Genomic DNA, 14823 nt, shown 5'->3' on the forward strand with positions numbered 1-14823 from the left:
TTGCAGCTGGAAGCGATGAGTTCCAGCGCGGGTCGTGAGAGAGAAGCTAGGGGGCCGCGGGTATGCTCCCTGCTCAAGCATGCCCAGAGGCAGGCTGGGACACTGGGGAAGGGCTTGGAGGGGAACACCCTAACCTCTCCCATGTTCACCACAGGAAGTGGAAGACGGCGTAGACGGGCTTCAGAGAGGACCAGACACCGTGAACCTCTCCGAAACCTACGATCCACTACGCACTCTGCATTACAAAAAGGGACCTCAAGCCATAGAATCGGCAAACCTCACAAATGAGGGCCGTCTGTCGACACATTTGCGAGCCCTTCTACCAGACGGGCAAGGTCACAGAGACTTATTTTGTTTGGGTAATTATCGCTGCACTTCACCGCTAGCCAAGGTGTTACTATCACACTCAAACATGACGCCTGATACTTGTGAGCCCAAACCATATGAGCCCATTCCAATTCATTCGCTTCCAATCAGACACGTCTGTCTGTAGAAGCCCATCTGTTCATACGCACGGCCCGCCTGGAGAGAACAAGGTTCCCTGGGTGTAGGGCGCAGGGTTTCAGCGACGGCCCAGTCCCGAGGTGAGACCGGGTGACATGATGGGGGGGGGGGGGGGGGGATGGCGGGTCAGAACTCACATGCTGCTGCCGGTCGGAGAGGATCTTCCAGAGACGAGGGAAGAGCTGCACCCAGGTCTTCTCTGCCAGGGGGGTGGAGATGTGACAGAGCTGGACCAGGGCATTCAGGAGGGCCCCCGTCTGGACACGCACACACACACACACACACACACACACACACACACACACACACACACACACACACACACACACACACACACACACACACACACACACACACACACACACACACACGCGCATTCAATAGAGATCAGATATCAAAGATCAGGCTGAACAATATAGTCAATTATATCAATAAAACAACTTATACACCCATGTATAAAAAGTATACATGAGTGTATGAATGAATTTATATTAGCCTGATTGGACAGCAGTGGTGCTCCAACAGACCAAATTTGGCCATTAAAGGCCGGCGAAGCTGTTTAAAATGAGTGATTAATTATTAAGCCTCACCATTTCATTAAAATATGAATGTCACGACCCACTAAGACGAGACTGAACGGAGAGATGTTGACATTTGCTTTGATGAAATGGCGTTGGGTTAATGCTTTTCCTTTGTATTTTAACGAGGGTAAATAGCAATTTTAATTTAAATTGGAAAAAGAAAAATCAAGCTGGTCGTTTTAAAACAACAGGTGCGTGCTTGCGTGCGTGCGTGCGTGTCTCCGTCCATGCGTGCGTCTCCATGGTTACCTTGACCTCCCGCAGCGAGTCCAGGAACTTGTCGTGGCGGTTGGTGAGCATGTGCAGCTGGTTCCCGGGCGTCCCGCTCCGCCTGCTCCTTGGTCTTGGGAGGGCGGTCTGGTCGCCGGGCGCCAGCTCAATGTCGATCTCCACGTCCTGGAGGGAGGAGCAGGAGGAGGGAGGCGTGAGAAGGAGGAGCAGGAGAGGGTTGAGTAGGAGAGAGGAGAAGGAGGAGGAGAGGGTTGAGTAGGAGAGAGGAGAAGGAGCAGGAGAGGGTTGAGTAGGAGAGAGGAGAAGAGGGTTGAGTAGGAGAGAGGAGAGGCAGGAGGAGAGAGAGGTGGGGAGGAGAGAGAAGGAGCAGGAGACAGTTGAGTAGGAGAGAGGAGAAGGAGCAGGAGAGGGTTGAGTAGGAGAGAGGAGAAGGAGCAGGAGAGGGTTGAGTAGGAGAGAGGAGAAGCAGGAGGAGAGAGAGGTGGGGAGGAGAGAGAAGGAGCAGGAGACGGTTGAGTTGGAGAGAGGTGTGAGGAGGAGGAGAGAGGTGTGAGGAGGAGGAGAGAGCAGGAGAAAAATAAGAGATGTGTGAGTAGGAGAGAGAAGCAGGAGAGGGTTGAGTAAGAGAGAGGAGGAGGAGGAGGGGGGGGAGAAGAGAGGTGTAGGTAGGAGAGATGTGTGAGGAGGAGTGAGGACGTGAGAGGAAGAGGAGGAGTGAGGAGAAGGAGGAGAGCAAGGGCGTGGAGGAGGAGAAGGAGGAGAAAGAGGAGTGTTAAGGATGTGTAAATAGGAGGGGGGCGGAGGAGGGAGAGGGGGGAGTAGGAGTGAGATGCACGGGTCAAGAAAAGGGGATAAGGGAGAAGATGAGGAGACGGGAGAGAACACGGAGAAGGAGCAGTAGGTGTCGCAGGGGGTGCAGGGGCGAAAACAACAGATCCTTAATGATGGCACTAGCCATGACGTGTCCCTGTTGTGCACGCATGCGGTTCTGAAAGGGCACGTCGGAGGAGGAGGTCCGAGAAAGTGCAAACATCCACCGTTTGATTTACAACCCAAAAAGTTACACTTCTCGTTTAGTTTCAAGGTAAAGCTTTGTTTGTCTTTTGTAATGACTCTGCATATTTGGCTAATAAATCAGCGGCAGCACATTGTCCTGCATTTCAGCAGAGGTACATTAGAAGAGCTTCAAACTCCACTGTGATGTTAATCATTCACCTATGGGGTTTTTTTGAATGGAAAGTCTTGCTTAAGGCGGAACTTTACTACATAATTACTTCCTGAAAACTGTGGTTCAGTCTTTAATGAAACACTGAATAAAACACTACAACTTGGATCAATGGTATCCACAACAATATGATCATCAAGTTTAATATACAATTTCTTTTTTTTTTTTACAACATCCTCTGTTACACACTTGAGAAAGGGCAATACACAAATAACTGTGCCCTTTTCCCGCCTACCTGCCTATTTTGTGTGTGTGTGTGTGTGTGTGTGTGTGTGTGTGTGTGTGTGTGTGTGTGTGTGTGTGTGTGTGTGTGTGTGTGTGTGTGTGTGTGTGTGCATAAAGTCCCACTGCTGCAACCTGACATTATATGCGTTATGTCTCCATAGATGCGTGTGCGTGGACATGTGCAAGGCCCTCACCCTCCCCCTCCCCCTCCCCCTCCCCCTCCTTGCACCCACCTCCTCCTTGGTCTCGCTGTTCTCCCGCTCGCGGGGCTCCTGCTTGACGTGCGTCGCCATGGCGAAGGCGGCGCGGTCATGGCTGTCGGCCAGGTTGATGACGTTGGTGATGGACGGCAGCATGGAGCCCTGGCAGCTGGTGCCGATGATGGTGTTCCGCTCGCACACCGCCAGCAGGAGCTGGGGACGGACAGACGCACGCAGTCAGAAAGACAGCCGGATATACGTACTCATAGTAACTCGGCAACAGACACAGACAGACGTAAGAGATTTTTCAGTTAAATATGAAATTAAAAAAAGGGTAATATACAACATTGTATCACTGCTTTATAACCTAACGCTGCTTTAAAACCTCTCTCAATCATGAGTCTTCTATAATCTTTTGCAGTCTATTGACTTCATAAAATGTGAAGTGTAACTTAATGACAGAATCCCATTATTATCCTTAATTGGTTTTCTATTCATTTTTCCATTCTCAATTTTTATAAAATAGAAAGCTAAATACGACATACAATAGCGATATGACAGCTACTGTTAGATACATGTCATTAAGGAGCGGGGGGGGGGGGGGGGGGTGTCAGTCCTTGGGGTAGAGGGGTCAGTCCTTGGGGTAGAGGGGTCAGTCCTTGGGGTAGAGGGGTCAGTCCTCATGGGGTAGAGAACACCCCTCCTCTAAACACACAGAATGGGCCGGTGAACGGCTGCAGGGCGGGCCCCCACCTCGGTGCACTGCTTGATCCAGAAGTGGCTGCCCATGGCCTCCCAGTTCTGGGAGCAGCAGATGTAGAGCAGCCGCTCGTAGACGCGCCGCTTCATGGACGAGTCGAACACCTCGAAGAACTTGGCCCGGATGAGGGCCTGGGGGCAGCGCAGGCCCGACAGGAAGGCCGGCTCCAGCTTGGACGTGATGTCACTTCCTGAGAGGCTCTCATCCCTGGGGGGAGAAAATGAATAATAATTGGGAATACAATCAAAAAAAGAGGGAAAACTAAATATGTAACGCGACATAAAAAAAATGGGTGTTTCTAAAAACACACACGATGAAGCAGGGTCGTTCCTGACAATGCGGTTCTTCCGACACGGCAAAGTTCGAGTGTGTACATCATTATATTTTAAAAGGAAACCCTAAACCTAAAAATAAAAAAATCAAGTCGCAGTGCACACGTGCAATGGACTGTAATTCCCCGTAAGTGGCTTGGGAATAACATTCATAGTAAATAATTTAATTGTTTCTAGCATTTCCCCGCGCAAGACGCAGCGCCGGGGGATAACAGAGCTGGGGATCATGGCTCCAGCTGGATATTAATTGCGCTCGGTTATGCAAAGGCTGCCGGGATCTAATGGCAGCAAGAGCGCTGACAGTCTTGCATTAAAATACCTTGGCATTAACATCTTCTGAGGACTCTATTGAACAGGCCTTGCGGGGGCCGTTCAGGTAACGGAGAGGAAGGGAGGGGGGACAACGCAGAGGCTAGCCTTTGACACTTCGTCAGACACTTCGTGTGTGTGCGTGTGTGCGTGTGTGTGTGTGCGTGTGCGTGTGCGTGTGCGTGTGCGTGTGCGTGTGTGCGTGTGTGTGTGTGTGTGTGTGTGTGTGTGTGTGTGTGTGTGTGTGTGTGTGTGTGTGTGCGTGTGTCAAGACAAAGAGAATTGAGTAGAAGAAACGAAGTGGTGGCATTGGCTCAGGGGGTAGACCGGTAGGTCGTATAGCAACCGAAAGGTCGCTGGTTCGATCCCCGACCGAGCTGGGTGTTCCCTTAGATGGTTGACACTCAGCCGGTGTATGACCGTGTGCATGAATGGACGAATGTTAGACCCTTGTTGCAAAGCGCTTTGAGATGCAGTCCATTTACCATTCGCACAAAAGAGAATGTGAGCCTGTTAAAGCATGGGAAAGAGAGGGGCATGAGAATGAAAGAGATCGAGGCGGGTTGAAAGAGACTCAGTGTGACGGAGAGTAGGAATGAGGGGGCAGTGAATGACACACACACACACACACACACACACACACACACGGAGTGGGAACGGGGGAGTGGGGAAGCGAGAGGGACAGAGATGACGAATAGCCCGCAGCCGGGGGGGATAGGGTCTCTGCTCTCTGGCTCTCCCCCTCGAAGGGTCCCATCACCTGCTGACACCGTGCCGTCCCACTGCCGACCCACCTCCACGCTCATATCCACCCTGCTCCACCCGTGCTACGCCGACGAGGTTCTTCTTACTCATCCTCCCTCGTCCAGTGGAGAGGGAGAACCGGCCATCAACCATCCGATCTTCACCCTCTCTCTATTTTCTGTGTTTGCCGGGCGGCTTTTGTTTACCTCCCTCCTACTACCCAGACCCTTCTCAGAATTAAACAAGGAAGCCGCGTATATATCTTATTCATTTTGCCTTGGTGGAGCCGGGCTTTCAAGGCCCTCTGCCGCTGCAACAGTCGTAAACAAACAGCCAACCCGACGAGCGTGGGCGGTCTCGGCGGACGGCATTACAGCGCTGCGTCGGACCGCCACCGCCCGCTCGAGCCCAGTCCGTAAACTTGTCGGGGATTAAGCTTCCATCTCGTAGCGCCGCAGTGATGCGCCTCGAATTAGTCCTCTTTGGTTAGCATGATGTACCCCGTTTTCCTCCACTAGCCCCGCTTATTTATTTAATTTCACCCCCCCCCCCCCCCCCCCCCCCCCCCCTCCATCTGCCTGAAGACGTTCGTCATGGCGGCGGCGGCGGCGGCCACATCGACCCCGCTGATGAGTAATGGCCACAATTACCTGTAGACGTAATTAACGAGGTCCAGGAACTGGGCGTTTAGCTCAAGGTCGTCCGGGAAGCGCTTCTCGATGTAGGTCATCATCTTCACCAGCAGGATCGACTTCTCCCGCAGGTTGGGCATCTGGAGGGGGAGGATGGAGAGACGTCAACACGGTGGGTTCATAGGGCGAGGGCAAGGGTCGCGGTGCAGCTCGGTCAGAGATACGGGTGTGTGTGGGTTTAGAAGAAAACGTGTGGGTGATTGGTTTCCGTGGCGATGAGGAAAGTGCAGTGCGGGCTCGGAGATGCGGATGAACGCGTTCCTTATTTTCTAAAATACACAAACTCAGTATTCAAATGCATTCTCCGACACTGACAATCCCCATTACGCATGATTGACAGCGGCTTACGCCTGCTTATTCAAACTACACACACATCTGGGGAATGAGTTGGTTTTATTTAATGATGCTCACGGATGTGTTTTTATTAAAATCATCATATTCACTTTTCTGAGAACACCTACAGAGAAGTCAAATAATCCACGGAAATATGATCTTCAACATGATTACCCAAACCGTGCCTCGGCCCTTTGGCAACACCCTGAGACCTGAGCCTAGTGAGGTACTCCCCATAACAAGCAACACACTCCAAATATCCCCCATTACGCCTAAAAGTTTGAATATTGGCAGAGGACTGAAGTTTCTAGAGAACTATAATGAAGTCACTTGCAACCCGTCCCCACAAGCCTTGTTCTGAACCCTTAACCTCATATCGGAGGAATACTGCTCTTGCATGGGTTTAATATAAAAAACATCAAAAGATTTGGTATAAATATAAGAGAGCGAGCGAGTGAGTGAGAGTGTGAGAGAGCAAGAGAGCAAGAGCGAGAGCAAAACCGAGAGCGAGAGAGCGAGAGAGCAAGAGAGCGAGAGAGAAAGCGATTCAATGCTCAAACTGTTTGGTTAATCACATGTTTGAGTGATACACCGATAGGGGGGAAATCAGTCAAAGTTGCTTGCATCAATCACAGCGCTAGCAAGAGATGTTCTTCTGGATGGATTCACGGGTTAAAAGAGAAAGAACACAACCCATGAACAGCCAGACATGCGGCCCACCTGGTTGGCGGCCATGGGGGAGTTGTTCTTCACCCACTCCTCCACGATCTTCACCACCGCCCGCAGGATCTTGGCGTCGGACTTCTCGATGAGCGACGTGAGGATGACCTGGATGAAGTTTTTCCTCATCTCCATGTTCATGACGGACAGCCGCGTCTTCACCAGGTCCAGGCTCAGCATGACCAGCTCACTGGTCACTATGGGTACAAGAGCGCAAGGGAGGTCGTGAAAAAAAAGGCTGATCATAAAATGGAAGTTTGACAAACAATGGCAAGTAGGGCTGCTGTGATTGGTCACTTCCTACGCTGACAATGCGTCAACGTTGATATTTATTACAGGATTATTTTAACCATGACAATTGTATTTGGTTACGGTAAATGTGTTACTTCAATATCACTGCGTGATTGGTCAGTCAGTTGCTTTTGGCTAGCATCCTTTGTCCTTTCCTGTGAAACATTTACAGACTCCTAAAATACATTTCGGCGGCAGCAGTCTGCCACCAAAGCAGTTGGGTGTAAATAGCTTCAAAATTACGGGAATACTTTCAATTGGTCGACAACAATGTCCAAAAAATGTCTACGGTAATTCAGAACAGCATTTCTGCAATATTGAAAGTTGGACCGCCAGAAATGGCAAACGCACTGGGCCGATCACACAGCAATCTTCCAGAACGGGCTGCCCACCATTTCAGTGTATTCCTACGGTAGGGCAGACCTGGACCGACATGCCTTCTCTTGATGCTTATCTTTTGGCCCTGGCCACAAAAAATCTCTACTTCTCAAGGGAAGAGAAGACGGGGTTCTGTGCGATCGGACCTTAATAAGTGTAGTCTGTTCATATGTAAGAGACAAATTAGCAACGCTGTATTATTAGAGGGGAGAGCTTTTGCCACTGCGGCTGCTACATTGCGCTCGTTATTAAAGTCATTATCCCTTGTTTGCCTGCTATTTTAGACTCTTCAATGAATGAGTTTTGATTACAACTTGTTGAGCATAGAATATGGGCTTATTCTTGGTTGACTGACGTTTTGCTCATGTGTATCTTTAAAATAAGTTCCTTGGGTATACCTTAACGAATTATATAATTTCAGATATTATCTTCAAAATAAGTCTCTGTACAGAAATACTTATTTTGAAGATTAAAGCTGAAATTAAATTGTCATGCATACATATAACTTTTGAATAACTGATCAACATGAATAAAGGTTTGAAAGGAACTAACTATACCTTACATTATTGTATCACATATTTAACAACGCCGATGCATTAGTTTTTCTCCTTTTGCTATCTCTTGCACTAAGATCTCAATGTATCTAATCTATTTTATTTGGGGGAGAAAAAATGTATGTTTAGATTAATCTGTAAAATAATATGTAACATTTTTTATTGTTAGTGGCAGCCCTACAACGGATTGGGCCCAGTTTTGTTTTGTTCAGATTAAATTTTGGTAGAACCAAGTGTTAACCACATGAGATCCAACGCATGACTTAAATCCTGAAACTGTGACAGTCAATAAAACCCCAAACAACGTAAAGCTGTGAAATTAAATGTTCGGGTAATGAGATACTGTGAGACTCCTCCAAGACCCACGCAGGGCAGGCACTCTTTGGACTGTAGAGTGACTGTAATTGTTTGCAGCGGAGGGTTAAATGGCTGTGTTTTCTCAGATAAAGTAATTACAGGTCTGCTTAAGGACTGGATAGCATCTTTCGGCCATTACCAGCCTGTCTGAGAGACTAAAAAACGACAGGGTTCCCTGGCTGCTATCTTTAACGAAATGAACGAAACACAGAACATTAATGTTACCTTATCTGTAATTCAACCTAACATGTATATGCTCTCCTGTCCCTTGTCCAGCAGACACAGAATCCTTTTCTAAGCTATCGTGCCATCCAAACAGAAATCCATGACTCTTCAAACCCTTGTCTTCTCCTGGTCTTTCTGAAGGAGTATATCTGTCATCTTATTCCACAGAGATACCTTGGTCCCAATACGGCCATTGGAACCAGACCCCAGGTACATTCCCAGTGAAACCAGGCTCTCTGGAGTTTGATCCCTCCTGAGTGATAGCACCATTCAGAGAAACACAGCTGAGCCTATTGATGCAGAAAGGCCAGCGGTGGGCCCGGTACGGCCACAGCACTGGGACACACAGGAGATCGAGGCCTTGAGCTAGCCCAGAAGGGGTCACACTGTGTAAGTGTGCAATTGTGTTCACTCGCATCAATGTCCTTCTGAGTTTTTCTCCCAAGACTGCTCAGATTGGTTGCTACCGTTTTATGTGAGCACAGCCACCCAAGACCTCTGGGTTTTCATGTGTACGCCTTCCGCATTTCACAAGTAAAATTCCAGCTAGGTTTTTTTTTTTTTTTGCACACATCGCAGAGCTTTCACGGCCTCTGTTGAACCGAGAAACCTTAGAGTGATCTGTGAGGGTGTTCAGTCTCTTGAACATTTACCTGTTGCACTCCTATAATGATCTAGGCGTCCATTGTATGCATACTTGCGTTGACATCGATTCTCGTATTTCTAATAAACCTGGACCTGCATGATACCAGTGCTGTTCTGAGAGTGTGCTGGTCTGAGAGTCTGCTCCGACTGTTAACTAGAACAGTAGGTCGTCTACGAGCATCAGCCCTCTCTTTCACCTGGTACCGTACCTGTACTGGACTGAGAGTCTGGTACCTAGAACAGTACATCCTTTATGATCATCAGCCCTCTCTTTCACCTGGTTCTGTACCTGTACTGGACTGAGAGTCTGGTACCTATAACAGTACGTCCTATATAATCATCAGCCCTCTCTTTCACCTGGTACCGTACCTGTGCTGGACTGAGAGTCTGGTACCTATAACAGTACGTCCTATATAATCATCAGCCCTCTCTTTCACCTGGTACCGTACCTGTGCTGGTCTCGGCCGTCCCGGGGTTAGCCTGCTGCAGGCTCAGGTGTTCCCGCACCATCTTCTGCAGGGAGCGCATGAAGACGGAGATGAGGCGGTCGATGTAGCTGGCGTTGTAGCTGCACGCCGACTTCAGGATCATCAGCGTTCCTGGAGGAGCACGAGAGAAGGATAGTAAGAAAGGGTGTTTGGTGCCGGGGAAAACCAAAAGGCCCGACAGCTTTGGGACCTCAACATGGAACGGTTACGGGGGAATCAGAAAACTGGTGACAGAGCATTTGCATTTGTGGCCCCCAATACCCCCAGGTACACACACACCTAGCAAGGTACACACACAAACATGCACACGGTACATTGAAACACACACACACAGACAACCAACCACCCAGGCAATAACACAAACACGCATCCAGGTACGCACACACACACCCACCCAGGTATGCAAACACACATCCATCCAGGTACACACACTCTCTCTCTCTCTCTCTCTCTCTCTCTCCAACCGCTAGAGCCAGCGGGGCGTTGACCCCCCACTGCACAGCGGTGTCCTCTTGGAAGCTCATTTTCAGTGAATGGAACAAAAGTTACAAAGAGTCAGACGACTTGTGAGCGGTATGAGTCATGTCTCCCGTCGTCCGCACTCCCCGGAGGGCGGCGGGGGGCGACGGGGGCGACGGGGAGATGAATGTTAAAATGTCAGCCCTCAGGCCGGACGCATGCATCACCCAGCCTGGCCTGCCTCCCTCTGCGCCCTCCGGCGGGGGGGAGGAGGGGGGGAGAGGGGAGAGGGGGGCTGCCATTGTGGGACCCCGTATCAGGTAGCGTTACATTAGGATGCTCTCCGATAACCATTTGTCACCTTGAAGACCCCCTTTTACTGGAACGGACCGAGAGAAGGCTACGTTTTAACGTGCTTGAAATTTGATATTCACAAATATATAGATATATATATATAAATATATACTCGCAGAGACAAAGCAAGGGACAGAGAGAAGAAAAAAAATAAGGAATTTGCTGCGACTTTGTAAAAGGGGAAACTTAAGACGAGGCCACCCGGCCCGGCCTCTCACGGCCCCCTCCCCGCCATCAAAACAGGGTGACAGCTGGGTGACTAAAGGGGAGGAAGGGGCTGTAGAGGGGGGCCCGGCGAGGAAAGCTTAATCCATCCCAAGACGCGGGCTCTCTGCGCACGGGGCCGTGGCGTGCTGTTTAACCCACCAGCTGTTGGCCCCCCCAATGGTGGCCCTTCACTTTGCATTTTAATGACCCCCCGCTCGCCGCCTCAGCGGCCAAGCCGGCCCAGTGGTTTGTCCAGCGCTGATGGCATAAGGGGGGGGGCATGTGTGTGAGAATTAGTGTGCATGAGTTTGTGTGTTATAAAGTGTGCATGATAATGTGTGTGTGGTCACACGTATGCGTGTGTGTGTGTGCATGCGTGCGTGCGTGCGTGCGTCTGTGTGTTTGGTTGGGTGGGAAAAATAAAGAAGCCATGACTGGCTGTTATGAGCTTCTTAAGTGAGCGTGATCACAAGTGCTCACATGCGGACTGAAGTGGGATAAATGTTTGTAAGTGGGGGAGAAATTGGGAATGAACAGAGACAGAGATAGAGAGAGAGACAGCAAGACTGAAAGAGCGCCCGAGACAGAGAGAGAGAGAGGTGGGTAAGGGTTTTACATAACAGAAACCGAGAGAAGGGGAGAGAGAGACAGAGAGAAAGAGAAAAAGAGGCCGTGACAGAAAAGAGACAGAGCGAGAGAGAACGAGGGAGAGGTGGTTAGAGGTTTTAAAGAACAGAAACCGAGAGAGAATGAAAGAGACGGACAGAGAGATCAAGCGAGAGAGAGAGAGACAGATAGAGAAAAAGAGACAGAGCGAGAGGTGGTTACAGCGAGGTGGTTACAGAACAGCAGCAGACGTTTTACAGAGCAGCAGCAGAGAGAGAGAGACAGAGAGTGAGAGAGAGAGTATTTACCAAAGAGCTGCGTGGGGTTGGCGCTAGTGGTGGCCTTCTCGTAGTTGGTCAGGCCCTCGTAGATGACCTTCCCCACGGCTGCGTACAGACACTCCAGCTCCTCGTACTTGGACGCCACGGTGGACGTGCCGATGGACGTACCTTGAGGGCGGGAACACAACAGTGAGGTCAGCGGCGAGGGCGGGATGAACGGGTAGAGACCTTGTGTGTTCTGGTCCTCCCGTGTTAGTCATTAGAGGGGACATTCGTTTTGCTATGAACTAATAGAGAACGAGTCGTTCTCTAGGTAGAACGCTGAGGGCGTTTGTGGACTACGTGTATTAGTGGGAATTAATGAGAGTGAAAGAGGTGTGCGTGTGTGTCTGTGTGTGTGTGTGTGTTTTTATTTTGTCAACACAAAGAAAAGGTCATTTTCGATAACAAGTACTTAAATCTGATGAGAATTATGGTGTGTGTACATTAACATGCGTGTGCACGTATTCATACGTGTGCAACGATGTGTATGCATGTGCATGCATGTGTATGCATATACCTGTGTGCATGTGCGCGTGTGTGAACGTATATGCCTCCGTGTGTATACGGGTGTGGTCGGCGGCCCGGCGTGACTCACTGGGCTCCGTGGGGAAGATGCTCATGAGGCGCGAGAGCAGCGAGTGGACGGCCCGGAGCACCTTGGTGTTGCCGCAGGTCATGCAGGCGGCGATGCCCCGCTGCAGGGGCTTGAAGTGGGCCAGGATGGCCGGCGACTGGAGCACCGTCAGCAGGAAGCACAGGATCTCCAGCCCCGTGCAGATGTTGGAGAAGTTGGCCTGGGCCGGCTGCTCCTGTAGGGGGGGGGGGGGGGGGGGAGATGGAGGTGGGAGAGATGATAGAAAGGAAGATGAGGGAGAGAGAGAGAGAATATAGATCGGTGGGGGAAAAAGGAAAGAGTGGGTCAGAGTGGTTCAGAAACATCAACACCCGGCTGCTTTGCTATGTGAAATGAACTTGACTTATTCATGGGCTCCATTAACGCTGCATAACAATAAGAGCACGTAGAGGCCTCGTGTACACACACACACACACACATTAAATCAATATTCTGTACACAGAGAGACGTATTCCTCACACAAAGAGGGCCGCTGCTATTACCGTCGGCACTAAACCAAAGATCAATGGCCGACATCAAAACCTAATTTTGTCTAAATTGCAATCAAGGCCTACAATAAAGCGTGCGCCCAGGGGATAATCTGGAGCAGATCCGTAGCACTAATCTGGGCTAATGAACAAGGTGACTCCTGTGATAAGGGCCCTGGTAGACATCAGGGGCCCGTATCGATCTGACACCGTATTACCCCGACGACACGGGCCGAGGCGAAGTTGCCATGGAGATAGGCCACGTCTATGTGCTATACAGTGTGACCACTATGATTTTTCTGCCCCGAGCAGTGCTGTTGAGTTGTGTGTTTGAGGTGCACTATACTGAGGTTTGTGTGCACTTTGCTGATGCGCACATGCATAGTGCTGGGGTGCGCGCACTCGGAACGAGCTCTGGTTTTGGTGCGATCACTGATTCCAGGAGGGCTCGGGTGCATTCCAAAGTGATATGAAATGAGAAATGGTCTCCCACGATCATGACTAGTGGGAGCAAAAATTTAATCCCGGGGAGAACTCTGGAACATTTAATTAATAGCCTATTAATATTACAATCAGTTAGTTCAACGTCTTTCTGTCGGTTCTGCCGTTTCCGACAAAAGACAGCAGGTGTCAAGAGTGCTACCGAAGGGATAGAATTATGTTCTAATATCTGAATACAAATATAACAAAGGATAATTGGGTTTTCCCATGTTCGGCCGTTGTGTCAAAGGCTTCCCTTATCTCAAATAACCGTTGAGGTGAATAGTTCTAGGACTGAGGGATTACATATATATTATATAGATATTTGTATTGTATCCCTAGAATATTGGGACAAAATGTAGCTTACCTTCTAACTGTGGTTCGCAACTACTTGCAAAAAATGACGATAATGACAATTTTACCATTGAGGGGGTTGCAGTAGGGGGCACCTGTGTTATATATGTTTTCAAATTTAACAAAAAGCATTCTGTGGTTTCCCAGCATAATTTATAATATATATATTTTTATAAAAAATATTAAGTCTTGTATTGCATGGCTGATTGTACTGGCGTTTATAATCCAGTGGCAGTTCTGTGCCACAGCTGGACGCATGGAGGGGAAACACTGCTATGGGCTGGTTAACACATGCTAATACCACCCCCCACACACACACACACACACCATTTAATCACTGCCATGCCAACACAATGGGCACATAAAGCGAGATCTGATTCACAGCAATGTTCATTAGCCGGAAGAAGACGGCTGGTCAGCTACAACACAATCCCCTGAGGCTGTGTGCATGTGCATGTGCATGTGCGTGTGTGTGTGTGTGTGTGTGTGTGTGTGTAAAGCCTTGTTTGTCAGGCTGTTCCCTGTGGGACTTGTAAAGGCGGGCAAGGAAGTGAAAAGAGAGGTGGAACAGGAGAAGAGCGGGAGGGAGGGAGGGAGGGAGGGAGCGAAGGGGGGAGGAGGGAGGAAGGGAGGTGGGCCGGAGCAGTGAGCCACGCCGGGGGAAAACATGGCGCGGTGGCGACGGCCAGCAGCGATAACCTTGTCTGGGTCACGGCAAACAGGGAGGGGGGCTACAGGTGACCATGAGGGACAGCGAGTGGAGGAGGAGAGGAGGAAAAGACACGAGGGAAGGTAAGAGAGAAAGGAAAGGAAAGACAGAAGCAAAGAAGGAGGAAGGCAGGCAGGAATGAGGCAAGAAAGAAAGAAATGAAGAGGACCTGATGAGGGGAGCTGAAGACGTGTTGGGAGAAAAGGAGTGGGAGGAGAGGAGGAGTGGGAGGAGGAGAGGAGGAGTGGGAGGAGGAGAGGAGGAGAGGAGGAGTGGGAGGAGGAGAGGAGGAGAGGAGGGGAGGAGGAGAGGAGGAGTGGGAGGAGGAGAGGAGGAGAGGAGGAGTGGGAGGAGGAGAGGAGGAGTGGGAGGAGGGGAGGAGGAGAGGAGGAGTGGGAGGAGGAGAGGAGGAGAGGAGGAGTGGGAGGAGGAGAGG

The 14823-nt window shown here is 49.9% G+C and overlaps 1 protein-coding gene across 1 annotated transcript in view; it reads right to left on the reverse strand.

The window, feature by feature from the left end:
• Positions 1-14823, reverse strand: part of trrap (transformation/transcription domain-associated protein) — a 93740-nt gene that overhangs the window by 35603 nt on the left and 43314 nt on the right. The window contains exons 45-53 of the mRNA XM_060037264.1: positions 12339-12552; positions 11729-11869; positions 9756-9905; positions 6857-7053; positions 5762-5883; positions 3720-3933; positions 3000-3179; positions 1335-1481; positions 642-761 (exon numbers count right to left, since the gene is read on the reverse strand). Of these exons, the coding sequence (XP_059893247.1) occupies positions 642-761; positions 1335-1481; positions 3000-3179; positions 3720-3933; positions 5762-5883; positions 6857-7053; positions 9756-9905; positions 11729-11869; positions 12339-12552 (1485 nt within the window). The remainder of the gene's footprint in view (positions 1-641; positions 762-1334; positions 1482-2999; positions 3180-3719; positions 3934-5761; positions 5884-6856; positions 7054-9755; positions 9906-11728; positions 11870-12338; positions 12553-14823) is intronic.

The sequence above is a fragment of the Gadus macrocephalus genome, chromosome 18 (assembly GCF_031168955.1).
Source record: "Gadus macrocephalus chromosome 18, ASM3116895v1".
NCBI classification, from domain to species: Eukaryota; Metazoa; Chordata; class Actinopteri; order Gadiformes; family Gadidae; genus Gadus; species Gadus macrocephalus.